This window comes from Gossypium hirsutum, chromosome D10 (assembly GCF_007990345.1).
Source record: "Gossypium hirsutum isolate 1008001.06 chromosome D10, Gossypium_hirsutum_v2.1, whole genome shotgun sequence".
In the NCBI taxonomy this organism is placed as follows: domain Eukaryota; kingdom Viridiplantae; phylum Streptophyta; class Magnoliopsida; order Malvales; family Malvaceae; genus Gossypium; species Gossypium hirsutum.
In genome coordinates, this window is record NC_053446.1 from 26,761,541 (window position 1) to 26,776,478 (window position 14,938).

General features: G+C 32.3%; 1 protein-coding gene across 11 annotated transcripts; it reads left to right on the plus strand.

Moving 5' to 3' along the window:
- Window positions 1-8,332: 8,332 nt before the first annotated feature.
- On the plus strand, window positions 8,333-12,439 carry LOC107914740 (origin of replication complex subunit 2). Of its 11 annotated transcripts, none has more exons than XM_041102285.1 (9): window positions 8,334-8,605; window positions 9,904-10,131; window positions 10,220-10,278; window positions 10,437-10,483; window positions 11,137-11,221; window positions 11,415-11,485; window positions 11,838-11,904; window positions 11,994-12,065; window positions 12,163-12,439. In XM_041102285.1, the coding sequence occupies exons 1-8, from the start codon at window positions 8,371-8,373 to the stop codon at window positions 12,030-12,032; spliced, it is 831 nt and encodes a 276-aa protein (XP_040958219.1). In that variant the 5' UTR covers window positions 8,334-8,370; the 3' UTR covers window positions 12,033-12,065; window positions 12,163-12,439. The 11 variants fall into 11 exon arrangements, 4 of the variants coding, with proteins under 4 accessions (XP_040958219.1, XP_016699241.1, XP_040958221.1 ...); XR_005919297.1 differs by having other exon boundaries at window positions 8,336-8,605; window positions 11,415-11,480; XM_016843752.2 differs by having other exon boundaries at window positions 8,339-8,605; window positions 11,838-11,898.
- Window positions 12,440-14,938: the final 2,499 nt, after the last annotated feature.

Genomic DNA, 14,938 nt, shown 5'->3' on the forward strand with positions numbered 1-14,938 from the left:
GTGGATTGATGATTCTTGACTCTCCTTTTTAGCATTTTTGAGTGAGCACATATGTGCATTGGTTGCTAGATGGGGAAGAATCGGCTAGCAAGTTGTATGCTAAGGCCGAATATAACTTTTGTATGTTAATGAGCAATGCATGTGTTAAATTGATGGAAAGGGAGAGGATGCTTTACTAGTGTATATATGTGCGTATTAGCCAAGTTTTGAACTTGAAACAAAAGGGTGTTTAGTCAATACAAGTGACCATACTTGTAGAATGTATTAAGTGTTGAAATCGGCCCCAAAATGGACATGCATATTCGGCCAAGGGGGAAAATTGGCTAATGTTGAGTTTGATTCATGATTCCGTACATATGTGACTTTAATGTCTAATGTATAAATATGGGCTAAGTACCTTGTGTTCCTCTTTTCGATGCTCAAATGATTAAATCAATTTATTTGTTTAATTAAGCTCAAGAGCAAAGGGGAAATAAATCCGATAAAGGGAAGGAAAAAGTGGTCGAATAGCTATTAGAATCGTTCGACAACACCCGAGGTAAGTTCTTGAGTAAGAGAGCTTAAATTAATATTTGATTAGATCATGTTTTAAGCAAACAAAATCATGCTCTTTGTGTGTGGCTATTGAGCCGAAATTGCAAGAATGATAAATGTCTTGTGTTTGAGTTTTGCTAACGAAAACGAAATACGAATGTGCCATGATTTATTGTTAAATGTGCATGGTTATTTGAATGATGTCCGGGCTAAGTCCCGAAGGCTTTGTGCTAAGTGACCATATCCGGACTAAGATCCGAAGGCATTTGTGCGAGATACTAATTCCGGGCTAAGCCCGAAGGCATTTGTGCGATTTACTAAATCCGGGTTAAGTCCCGAAGGCATTTGTGCGAATTACTATAACCGGGCTATGTCCCGAAGGCATTTGAACGAGGAGCTATATCCGGTTAAATTCCGAAGGTACGTGATTTGGGAATGAATGAACTTGCTGTAAAATTCCAGTTAATACTCTCGAAACATCCCAACATTGGGGTATGTTTCGTATGTGCTTGAATTTAGTTGAGCCCTTACAAATAAGTATTCGCTCAGTTGATAAACGAGCTACCGGCCTTTGGCTGAGTTGATCTTTTGTGTATGTACATAAGGGTTGATAATGTGAAGCAAGTACGATATCGTAAATTTGTGCATATGAAATTATCCGTTTAGCTATATGAATGCTATACTTTTGTTGTGCTGGAATTCCTTGCTCAAAACTTACTAAGCATAAATTGCTTACTCCGTTTCATTGCTCCTCTGTTTTATAGATTTGGTTCTCCAGCTATCAGACTCGGGATCTTGAGGTCAAAGTCGCCCACACTATCAAAGCCCCCTTTTGGTACAATTTTGGTTGAACTTCGAAATGGCATGTATAGGACTACCCGTTTGTTGTGGGTCGTGGACCCTTTGGACTTGTATAAATTTTGGATAGCCATGCGAAAATGGCTTATATGTGTTTGAGTATATTGTTATAATCATTTGGTGTGGATATGCTTGACAAGGATTGGCCATGGGGATGGTTAATCACTTCCATAAATTGTGCTATTTATGCAAAAAGGGCTAGTTGAATCATGGAAACCATGAAATAGGTAAAGTCTACCTTAAAGGCAGATGCTGACAGCAGCAGTAATGTAGATTTGGAAAATCACTAAAATAGTAGGAAGGGAATTAAATAGTGAATAAATTATGTAAACAAACCTTTATGAATCTACTTTCATAGGAAAGTAACGAAACAATCATACGGACAGTATGTTAAGAGATATTCAGGTTCTCGTGAGAAAGGGCCAGAACGGTTTCTGGATTTCCTGTTCCGACTTTGGAAATTCATTATAAATTAACCAGAGATAATTAGGAGTCATACCATATATGGATAGATTCCTCTCTGAGTCTAGTTTCTATAGAAACAAACGGCATCAGTATTGAAGCCCTGTACAGGGAGATATCCAAGTCGTAATGCGCAAAGGTCAGGGTAGTCGATCCCTGTAACATGGGAGACTTTGACTAATAAACTGTACTAATTGGCCCAACCAAAAATTCTGGAAAAAAATATGTAGATGGGCATATGAGTCTAGTTTCGGGGAAAAATCACGAAACTGATTTTCGAGTTGTGAAACTCAAGATATGATTTTTAAAGCGACTAGTACGCAGATTGGCAGTGTCTGGGAAATATTTTTATAAGGGGTTTAAAGTCTGTTAACACCTCGTGTTCGACTCCGGTGTCGGTCTCGGGTTCGGGGTGTTACAGAAACAATGAAAATAAATGGAGACAATGAACATCAAAATATATAATGGTTCGGCCCCAATTGCCTACTCCATTACCTTAGCTTTCCACAACTAAGAATTTTCCTAAATCCACTAATTGACAACCTTTGAGGACAAGGTGTAACCTTACAAATTGCTTTAAGGTTTCTACCCAAACCTTAAGACATAAACCCTCTCAAAAAATACAAATAAGTAAACAAAGAAATAAACTTTACAATATCAAAGTGTTTGCCAATTAAGCACAATTAATAAGAACACTTGAGCTGATAGAATAGCAATGAAGCTCACAAGTGTATGTAAGAAAAGTATAGAAAAATTAAGGACAAAGGTTTTTTGATTGATCTTTTTAGCTATGATTCTCTCTCTTGTTATTTTAAGACCTTTAAAAGATGATATTTATACCCTTTAATTGATTTCCAATCATTGTGGTTGTTGTGGAAGTTAATAGGGCCATTGAAATGAAAATACCAATTCATTTAATTCACCTGCAATAAAATTTATCGATACTTTTTAGAAAATTATTGATAATTTTAACATTTAATGCCTTGATTCAATGATTGTTAATCTGATAAAATCGATACCAGGAGGAAATTATCGATACCAAATAAAATGTATCGATATCTGATTGATACTTAATGAATATCTCAAAATTGTAGAATGCAAATTTCGTATTGATACTAAAAAATATATCCATAAATGTGTACCAAAATTGATACCATTTTAAAATTTATCGATACTTGGCAACTCATTTGCAAGTCAGTAGCCTATTTTGGTATTGATTTTTAGAAATTTATTAATACTTGACAAGATCAATACTTTTTGGCCTGGGGCATTTTTAACTTGTTTGAAGTATTGTTTTAAAATTTTTGTATTTTAGATATGATTTGAAGTGCAATTTTTGCCAAGTGTTTTTTAAAATGAGTTTTATTCAAAACATAGTTTTTGTTATATCAAAATGATTTTTCCAAATAAAGATTGGGTCGACATGTGGCATGTATATAGGGTTATTATGTTATGTAAACGATCAACCTAATGTGTGTGCCAAAGTTCTAATTGTAGCTAAGGTTGTGTTTGCGAGTTAAACTTGGTATATGGCTTAGTTTGTGCCTAACTTGATTATACCAATACCAATTTTATTCTTGAGTTCAAAGTTTACTTAGGCCTTTTTTGTTTAGGTTGGAAAAATAAAGTAAATTTGTATGTCAAAGTTGATAAATGGCTTGGATATGCTTAAATGTTAATAATGTGTTTATGCCATATTGGATGTTTGAGTCCAAATGTTCATTTGTTGTGTTTGGTATAGATTGGCGAGAAATGATGTTGTGTTGATCTTAGAGAGAACTCATTAATGTGTAAATGTGTTTGGTAGGAAGCATGAAATGTGAACCAATGTGATTTTTGCATAAACTAGGGTAACGTCGCAACCACAAGTCCTCAATGTCGTGACTTAGTTCAATACTGAGTGGCATCATGACGTTAAGATTTCTAAAGTCGCAACGTAACTCACTAATTGATGAGGTCGCAACGTGGTAGCCATGATGTTACGACGTCAACCAACAAAATTTGAAAACTTTTCAATTAAGTCCTCAATTGAACTTGGGTTAGCAATAGTGCTTTCGTAAGCTTGTATAAGACCCAGAAATAATTGTACAACACTTTTTGAATATGTTTTATACTTATTAACATACTAAAATGGTTAAATCGTATTAGAAATCAACTGTAGTTGCTCCAGCAACAAATGTAACATCCTGTAGCTCGGACCCGGTGATCGAGTCGGGTAAGGAGTGTTAGATTTGTATTGGCACTAAAAGGTTACACACCAAAATGTGTCCATTGGTATATACCTTTTAGCAAAAGGTATATTTTTCTATTAACATTTTTTCTAGAAAGTTAAGTCTCTTAAGTTTGAAACTTTCCAACAAAAACATGTTAATTCTAATATTCCAAAAATGAAATAAAATAAATAATTATTCTAAACAAGTAAAAAAAAATTTATGGTAGCACCAGAATCAAGCCCAAATGTCGATCTTTTGACAACAATACATACACAATGTAACGACCCAAAAGTCAGTGGTGTTGAAAAGTGTGATTTTGAAACCTCATTTTTGTAAATGGGACTCGTGAATATTTTATTAAATATTTACGGAGGTTATATTTGAAGTGAATTGAATTTTAGTCAAGTGATTTTGTCAAATTAATGATCAATTAGAGTACATGAACTAAATCGTAGAAGTGTCAAAAGTTCAATTGTCAATAAATTATGATGAAGAACTTGGCTAAGGGACTCATGAGATAATTAAACCATTATCTTATTATTAATGGACGGTAACATAAAGGTTAACTATTAAAAACAAATGCTATAAATTATATTAAGTTAATAATTAAAATAAAACCATTAGTGATAAAAAATAGTTAGTGGGAAAAACCAAAACATTTCATCCATCTTTACACGTAAAAACCAAAATGGGAGAAAAAAAGAAGAGAAACATTCGGCCCTAAGTTTCTAAGGTTTTCAACTTTCAATTGGTAAGTGCAATTTAGTCATTTTCTTGTAATTTTCATGTTTTTGATATCCCGAGAGTTTAAGCTAGTTGACCCAAGTTTTATTTTTTGGTACTGTTAAATATTGAGGATGTTACCATTGTTGAATAGTTAAATTTTTAGGTGTCAATTTGATATATTTTAAGTTTAGAATTGAAAAAAAAGACTAAATTGTAAAGTGAATTGATGATTTTGTTCAATAGGAATAAAATGCACAATTTTCAAAATTTGTGGTAGAAATGAGAAATAGGAGGTACAATAAGGAATATAGTGAAATCAGCATGAAAAATTGAGCTTAGACTTGAAAGTTATGTTAGTTTTGGGTTTAGGGATTAAATTTAATAAATGAAAAAGTTGATTAAATTAGAAATTGAATGTGAAATGTGTGGTGTATTGATAATTTTATATATTTTTCTTAATCCGCTCGAAAAAGAGGATGGATGCATTTCTAGTGCAATGTCAGGGTGATCGGTTGGGTTGCCACAAATCGAAATTCTGAAAATAAGATTTGATTATGAACATGAATTGCTATATGTGGAATAAAATGATGAGTACTAAAGGTGAGTTAATAAGTAAAGAATTTGATGTAAACAAAGTGTTAAAACTCTTTGCTAATGAGATAATAAAATGAAAATTTAACATTGGTCAACTTAGACATAAATTAAAATAAAGAAACCACTAGAGCTAAGTGACCAAATTATGGAAAATTTGAAAGATTCAAATATAAATGGTGTATTTATAATACTAAAAGCGAAAGCTCATTTTAAGAGCAAGAGGATCATAATTGGAACCACCTTGATTGTGTTTTGAAATAAAAGACACGATCTAATTCTAACTGGCTTGAGTATTAATGATATACTAATAAGAGATAGGAATGAAATATCCTTAACATATGGCTAATCTTCCACAAATTGATGTGGCAAATTAGGCTTTCTCGGCATACTTAATGAGCTTATTCTCGAGCAAAATAACATCTTTTGCATAGCTTTTTGTTATTTTTAGATTTTAAGTTAATAAGTGAAAATATCTCATTTTTTCACATTTTGTGACTCAATTTGGCCAATAGTTTCATTGGGGGCCTAACATGTATTGAGTAGTGTAGGGACGTGTTGTAGGTTGAAAACGAGCAAGAATGGCACCCAAGGAAACGGTATCGCGATATCTCCAATAGTATGGAAGACTAGAGAAACCCTTCAATGGTATCCGAATATCCATTCTTCCAAGAATACCTCTTGGCTAGACACTGCCCGAGGTATCGCGATATCCTCTTCAAGGTATCGCAACAATGACATTGTCAAGGGGACACTTGGACAAAAAGGGTAGTCTTTGTCCACCCGATCCACCAATTACCCAAGGCCCGTGTAGGGGCATTTTTAGCAACAAAAACTCATCAGAAGACAACCTAAAACAACAAAAATTGGTTGAGGAGGAGAGAGACACACATTAGCTTAGTTTTAGGTTTAGTTTTCTCTAGGTTTTCTCTTAGTTTTTTTGCACTTTTTTTAGGGTTTTCATTTTCTCTTCTTCTTTCTAAGTTTAGAGTTTACTTCTTGTTCTTGTTGTTCTTAATGTTAGTTAAGTTAGTTATCATTGTAGCTTAGGTTTATTTACACTTTCAGTCCTTGTACTTTATTAAAGTTAGTTCCTTTTATGTTTATTGCTTTGTATTTTCTTGTTGAATGCTTTTTGATTCATATTCTTTAAGTTTTCTTGCATAATAATCCCAACTTTTATACTTTTCTTAAACTTTACTTTAATGGTTGTTTTGTTTTTCATTTTCATGTTCATCCTCTTTCTTTTCAGCACGAGTAGCTAAACCCAAAAGAGGGTTGGTTGAAGATATGTGGGTAAACTGATTTTTGGACCAAAGACTAAATTGCAAAAAATAGGACTAAATCAATTAGACAATGTTACACCCCAAAATAGGGTATAGGAGTTTTATGGGTATTTTAGGAATTTTAGCCTTAAAGTGTTTAGAATTTTGTGACATGGTAGACCGATAATGTTTTTAATTATGAATTTTAGAAAATCAAATCAATTTGTGGAAATGAGTTTTAAATACCTTTGATTTTGAAAATAGGACTGATTTGCAAAAGAGTCAAAATTGTGAGTCTTTATGAACCAATTTAACCAGATTTTAAAATCCAAGCTAAATAACGTCTCTTCACCAGGTTATATAACGTAAAAACTACCCAAAATTTGTTTTTTTCATCCATTGATTCTCTCTTGCTATCTCAATCAATTTTGAACTCCAAATCTTAATTCCTTTTGATTTCTATCACCTCTTAACACTACAGCAAAATAGGTTTTTAGCGGCGTTTGGACAAAAAACGCCACAAAAAATTGAGCATTAGCGACGCTTTATGGAAAACGCCCTTAAAGATCGAGCATTTACGGTGTTTTTTGGAACTCGCAGCTGAAAATGAGCATTAGCGGTGTTTTTTGTTTTCCGCAAAATACCTAATCCCAACGGCATCGTTTTCTGACCTTTCGAGGCTTTAGCGGTGTTTTTAAAAAAGCGCCGCTAATGCTCGGGGCTTTAGCAGCGTTTTTGAAATATTTGTTAAAAATGGAAAAATTAAAATACTATTATTTAAAATAATTTTAATGTTTTTTTGGGTACATTACTGATTTTTTTAATTTTTATATTAAATAATTTCTTATACAATCGTAAAAGAGATAATATTAATTTTAAAATGTTAATTAATTATCATTATAGTTTAGGGTTTAAGGTTTAGGAGTTACTATCTTAAGGTTTATGGATTATGGGTTTAGGGATTATAGTTTATGGTTTAAGGGTTGTGGTTTAAGGTTTTGGGGTTAGGGGTACTTAAGGGTTAGGGGTTTATGATTTAGGGGATAAGGGATAGGGGATAGGGGTTTAGGGTTTAGATTAATTAGTGTTTTTTAATTTATATATTAAATAATTTCTTATATAATTGTAAAAGAGATAATATTAATTTTGTTATATTAACATTATGATTATAGTTTAAATTATTTAAGAGATAACATATAAACTTTATATATATTAAATGGTTTAGGATTTATGGTTTACTTGAGATTTTTTAAATGATGAAATTTTATACAATCAATTAATGCTTTTATATTTAAAAATATTTAATCTAAATCATTTGTTATATTTAAATATTAGATTATAAAAAAAACATTGATAAATAAATAAAAAAAAGTAACAGATTGATATGGATAAGTAGCTATCTATTTTGGATAGGACCAAATTATAACAAATAAAAATGAAATACAAAAACTAAAAATTATAATTTTATCTAATTCTTTTAAATATGACTTAAAATTTTAAAAAATATTTATTTAAAATTTATATGAAATATATAATAATTTAATATAAAAATTATAAAAAGTAAAGCTTTAGCGGCGTTTATGAAAAAATACCGCAAAGGATAAGAAATAGCGGACGCCGCAAAAAAAGAGCAATAGTGGTGTTTTTCTTCCACACGCCACTAATATTTTTGCAAAATGAGGTGGTTTTGTGTTTATATTTTTTTTATCCCAAAATTTCAAATGAAATGTTCTATTTTTCCCCTTCTTTTTCCCAAAATCGATTCCCCCCATCCCCAGAAATCTCTTCTTCTTTTTTCCCCATTTTATTTTCCCAAACCATTTCTCCCCTACCCCGATTCTCTTTATCTTGCCCCCAATTTCCCCAAATTGGCAACCCTCTACATCTCCTCAAAGGGTTGTAGCAGAAGGAGGTCTCGAACTAGCAGGTCAAGTGGTACAGGTCTCGAACTAGCAGGTCAATTTTGCATTTTTTGGGGGCTTAAACTCTCGATTTTATTTTCATTTTCATTTTCAATTATCTTTGCAAATATTTTTTGTTTGAACGAATAATCTTCAGAAAATGGATTTTAACACGGCGAAGGAAGAGGAATTTGGATTCTCAGGAAACTATTTCTTAGCAAAAGAAATGGGTAGTTCTGGGAAGAAAGCTGCTCGTAAACTCAGTGATATCAACGTTGTTGACGAACATGTATTTTTCCTCATTGAATCCCCATCTCGAAAAATGCTTTTGCTTTTTTATTCTTTTAAATTTTGTTGTTTTAAAATTGCAAGAACTTGATCCTTCTACTTTATAAAAGTTGAAAATTTGGTCTGGTTGTTGGTGAATGCATGAACTTGAACTGTTGATTTTTTCTAATTTGTTGCACATGAGTTGTTATAAAAATTGAAAATTTAGTCTGGTTGTTGGTAAATGCATGAACTTGAACCATTTATTTTTTCTAATTTGTTGCATATAAGTTGTTATAAATATTGAAAAATTAGTCTGATTTTTGGTAAATACATGAACTTGAACCATTGATTTTTGCTAATTTGTTGCATATAAATCTTTATAGAAATTGAAGATTTAGCCCTATTGCCGGTAAATATATGAACTATGAATAGTTGATTTGTGCTATTTTGTTTCACATAAACTGTTGTAAGATTGATTTTTGATAATTTCTTGCATATAAATTATTGAAATGTTGATTTTTGATAATTGCTTACATATTAAATATTGAAGTTTTGATATTCAAGCTAGTAATTTAATAGTAAGGTTTACTAATGTTATCCAATTGGACTAACTTATCAGGTTTTGTAAATTAAGGGGATAAAATTGATAATTAGACCTTTACCTATTTATTTTTATTCCAAAGTGTTACCTTGAAAGTTAGTATTCGCTTAATTTTCCAGTACTTATTGTGTGTATGTTTTGCTTTTATTTATTTGCGGATGTGGCTTTGGTCTTCTAATGTATGGATTTGGATTAATGTATGATGTTTATTACTCTTAATGTATGATGTATGATGTTTTATTATAGTCTTTGAACTAATCTCGGACCTCGAGTTCTTGCTTGAAGGGCTCTCCTTTAATGTCAGGTTGAAACAAACCCAATAAATGACATGTCCTCTTTTTAGACTCAATTAGGCAACCACTGGAATTTGGTCGTGTCTTGGGTAGTACTCTTATGTTATTTTTCAAAGGATGTTATTTAGCATTGTAGAGAGGTTATGATTTTCATATAATTGACTCAATTCTGATTGGTTTCGATTTTAGTGTGGGACAAGAAGATGGTTCATGCACAATTTAACTGGTACTGGTATCATGTTCCTACGTTTGCACCGTACAAGGTCGAGGGGCTCTTTTTACCTTTGATTCTCGCACACGGCAGTAGTAAACAGAGTGCCAAAACAATTTTGATCGTTTTACAGAGTTTAACCCCATACGGTCAAAGTGTGTTCCGGATCCTCGCTGAATATCAATTGTCTCATCCCAATGATGAAGGTAAATGACTTGTTTCGGATTTGGAGTCTTGTACTCTCATTCTGTCATTTTATGTCTTACGATTTTAAACCGTATCTTTTAACCTTAGGAATGGCAATAGATAATCTGTACTCCATCTCTCGAGAGCGGTTCCTCGTAAGCAGCCAGGTAACGCTAAACTCCCACTTGACTGAGTTCAAAGATCATGAGCTAGTTAAGACCAAAAGGCATTCAAATGGACAGGATTGCTTGTACATTCCCTCACAAAAGATGGCCTCAAAAAGTTATTATCATAGATAAGTTGACATGTTATTTTTACTCAACAGCAACACGAACTACCCCACAAGGACGGCCTCCGTCCAAGTAAAAACAGGTCATTTTCCGTATCATGGTTTTAGTTTAGTTTGATTTTGCATGACTAAATCTAACAAAAAGACACTTGCAATGCCTCTTTAGTTTATTATTATGACTATGCGTTTATGTGTTGCTTGATACTACCATTTACTCATGTTGTGTTATATGCTTGTTGAATGGTGGAATTTAATCCTTCAAATTAACTATAATTAAACTGTTATGAATTTTGACATGGTATTGTAATTGTTTTATGGTTAAATTCTGCTATTAATCTTTGTATCATATCTAATTTATGGATTTAGTTTTTGTATTATAATTTGGTCAATTTTAGTTTCTATATTTTTTTCGATTTAATCCAAGTGCTTCAGTTTGATTATTTTTAGTTTTATTTTTTTTTAATTTTAAAATTTCAATTTTAACTCAAAGGATAGTCGGTAAATTCCTGGTTCTTTTACAAGTATTATATGAAAATAACAAGTTGATATGTGATAATATATGTTTGTTGTATAAGATCTTGAAAAGAATAGAATTTAACATATGTTTTTTGGAATTCAAAATTTAAAAAGTAGTTAAATTAAATTTGCAATTTATGCATAGTATAGGGATTCATGACATAAATTGAGTTTATTTTTAACATTGAATGATTTCTTTTGTGAATGTGGTTTGAAAAAGAAAAGAAAAGGAAAGACAAGCGATGGAGAACTCAAGTTCCAGCAGCGAGCTGCAGAAGCTCATAGAAGCCATAAAAATTTCAGAGGTAAGCTTTTATTATTATTGTTGTTGAAAATTTACTTTCCATTTCATTACATTTCCATCTTTTTTGGATATTCTTTAGCGATTCAAGAAGTTATCTATGGTAATAGTTGAGGGTTTGCAGTTATGGAAATGGTAATGGTTTTTTTGGTTCTTGAGAAATTTGAAATGGAAAAGAAAATTATTGTACATTGCAGGTGGTAAAAGGCCGGACGGAACTGATTGCCAAATTAGCAGATTTACATTTATCTGAGCAATTTGATGTGAAGTCTCTTGCTGAATCCCTAATTCTATCCACTTTATTGCTATTTTCTTATAATGTTTTTTTTTTCAATTTTTTGGGTGCATAATTTTGTTTTTCTATTTCTCAAGTATGTAAACTTTTCTCGAAATATTTACTCTAAAGATGAGGAATTCTGGGAAGGATTGAAAGATTAGGTCTGCTTATGTGGAGTACTCTTTTGAATTAGATTTGGTTGTCTCCTTCTGTTGTCATGTTATTGAAAGATTTGAATTCTGGGAAGGATGGAAAGATTTGGTTCTCTCAATTCCTTACTTCCTATTTGCAAATGGGTATATTTTATTTTTCATATTTTAACTCCTTTTTGTAAATATTGAAGGTCTGCGACTTGTATTGCGGTGGCGGTTTATTTATTTGTGAAAAGAGAGAAAAATATTCTGGTAAAAGTGGTAGTTTAGCCTTTAACTTTTAAAAAGGTTGAATCTATTCTATGTTTTTCTCTTCCCCTGCCCTTGACAGCACATTCATTTGACAGGATAATTTGGAAACCCTGTTGCAAGAGAAGGACATTTAGGCTGATCTAGTCTGTTGCTTGCAGCATTTGCAGGTATTTTGTGTAGTTTAAGTTGTGAACATTGGGTTTTGATTTGTCATGTGAAAAAATATGATGAATCTGAAATGCATTTCTATTCTTCTATTTGCAGTTAAGATTTGAAACTGAAGACAAAGCAAGGAGACTTCTAAGTACTGTGTCATTTTTATTGAAACCAGGGGGTTATTTTTTCGGTATTACTCCTGAAAAAGTGATTGCCAAAAACTCTTGTTTCTGGATTTGTGTATTTTCCTTTTTTTTCTTGTGGTTACTGCTGCACCTGTTTCTGGGAGGTGATTGTGTAAACATTTTAGTGTGCTTTAGTTATTGTAAGAATATTTTTAACATTGTTAATTTTAATATTATTGTAAGAGTATTTTGAATTATAATTCAGTTGTCAATTTATATCATATATCTTTCATTGAATTTGAAGTATCATTTAAATTTTCCGTTTTTTGGTTGGATTTTATGTTACACGAAGGATTGTATATGGATGAAAATCAGATGTTACAAATTTGCCAAAATGAGTGGCGTTTTTCCATAAATGCCGCTAAAGAACAGTACTTTTAGCGGCGTTTTTGGGTAAAGCACCGCTAAAGATCATGTTCTTTAGCAGTGTTTGGTGGTAAAGCGCTGCTAAAGGTCATGTTCTTTAGCGGCATTTGTGGGTAAAGCGCCGCTAAAGGTCATGTTCTTTAGCGGCATTTGTGGGTAAAGCGCCGCTAAAAGTCATGATCTATAGCAGCGTTTGTGGGAAAAGTACCGCTAAAAGTCATGTTTTATAACGGCGTTTGTGGGAAAAGCATCGCTAAAAGTCATGATCTATAGCGGCGTTTGTGGGAAAAGCGCCACTAAAAGTCATGATCTATAGCGGCGTTTGTGGGAAAAGCACTGCTATAAGTCATGATCTATAGCGGCGTTTATTTTTAAAAATGCAGCAAACGTTAGCGACATTGTTAATAGCAACATTTTTTGCGACGCTTCTAGCGGCGCTGGCCTAAAAAAACGCCGCTAAAAGCCTGTTTTGGTGTTGTGTAAGCTATAAATCTCTATAAAAACTAAGAAAATCACCCAAAAACTTCATCATCTACATCATCTTCTCCAAACGTGGGTTTTTTGGATTTGCGTCAAAGCTCATTTTTCTTCCATCGAAGGTAGCCATTTCTATGAGTTTTAAATGATATCTAGTCCCTTCAACTGAATTTGTAGCCATTGAAACACATGTTTTAAATAAAAGCCGAAATCAGGTATTTAACAATGGATTTCGGGATTTTGCATAAAAACGTGGTTCCAAAGTATTTTTCAACTTGTTTTAACATGATTAGAAGGTTTCTAACTTTACTTTGACGTTTCGTTAAAGAATTCTTAAGTTTTAATGGATTTTCGAAAAATAGCCATAAAACATGTCGAAAAAGTCAATACTATGGATCCAGTATTTTATTGTAGTTTAAAGGTTTGGAATTAGTCGTAAGAGAATTATAAGATGAACGGAATTGGTTTTAGGTGAAAACATTAAGTATAGATCAAGATATTCAAATTTAAAGTTTGCTATGTTATAAGTTTTGGTTACAAGAGAACTTAGTTTAGGCTTATGTTTTGTATGCTTGTAATAAGTCATTGGCTGATTTTTGGATGTATTGCTGTGTGAATTTGTTGTGTTGAAGTTTCAGATTCGATAGAACCTTCTACGAGTAGAGATAAAGGCAAGGAAAAGCTAGTTTAAATTTTTGGCTTTTCGACGAAAGCATAATTGGTGAGTGTTTGGAATAATTACTTATAGACATGATTCAATGCATTATTTGGGGATTTAGTAGTAGCCTAAACCCCTACTCTAAATTCCTAGTGTAAGATTTCTCATACCTATGTTATCTTCTGAATAAAGTGCTTATGTGTTTGTGAATATGTGAATTGAGATGATATGTTATAACATGTGATATGTGGTTATGATAACTATTGTGAAAACGCAAATATGTACATGTTATGTAAATGTTAAATGTTACTGACAGTGTTTTGTTAAAGACGCAAATATACAGTTATTATGCACGAATAATCGGTAAGTGATATGTGCTTGACTTCGGATATTTTGGCCTTGTGATCATGAAATCGTTGGATATAGTTGACATGCCATAGGATTGTGAGTACTCACCTATATGTACAGTGATTTTGGGCGTTGAGGCCCTGGGACATGTTGAAGGGATAAGAGAATGTGAGCTAAGCTCTATTCAACAGGACATATGAGGGGAAATAAGAAGAGTGTTAGCTTTATACTTCACTTTTGGGACATGTTTGACTCTATGAGTCAATGTTTGGTGTGTTGGAGATCCGCGAATCCTATGAGTGATGATAGAGCTTACTTTTATGTTTCATAACTCAAGTGTCAAATTATCTTAAAATGTATATATGTGTAACACGATGTATGCCTAAATGAGTATGTGACCATTATGCAAGTTATCCCTAAACATATTTTTGAATATTGTGATATATACTTGAATGTTATGTGATTTTAGAGTATTATGACACATGCTTAAATGTCATGGGATTATATGAGTATGGTGATATATGCTTGTATGCTAAGTGACTATATGTGAAATATGCTATATGCTTAAAAGTGAATATGTTCACCATGTAAAAGAACTAGAAAATAATACACGAGCAAGAATATTATGACACTAAAGTTGGAACTGTTAAGGTTGTGCTATATGGTTGTTTCGTTAATGCTTGATGAATTGTTTGCATGGTAGTTGTTCTAGGCATTCACTAGGTGATCCAAGCAAAACTTTTGCATTATTTCATAGGTTTTCTATATTTATTTATGTTTTGGGAAATGAAGCAATGTGGTAGACTAGTTTATAGCCATGTTAACTTCTAAACATTATGCTGGCTTTTGG

What these genes read in the sequence shown, in the direction of transcription:
- LOC107914740 (XM_041102285.1), top strand. Translation starts at nt 8,371, where the DNA reads ATGAAATGTTCTATTTTTCCCCTTCTTTTTCCCAAAATCGATTCCCCC. An exon ending in GTCTCATCCCAATGATGAAG is followed by an intron (nt 10,132 to 10,219) that starts GTAAATGACTTG and finishes TTTTAACCTTAG; the next exon opens with GAATGGCAATAGATAATCTG. An exon ending in AAGCCATAAAAATTTCAGAG is followed by an intron (nt 11,222 to 11,414) that starts GTAAGCTTTTAT and finishes TGTACATTGCAG; the next exon opens with GTGGTAAAAGGCCGGACGGA.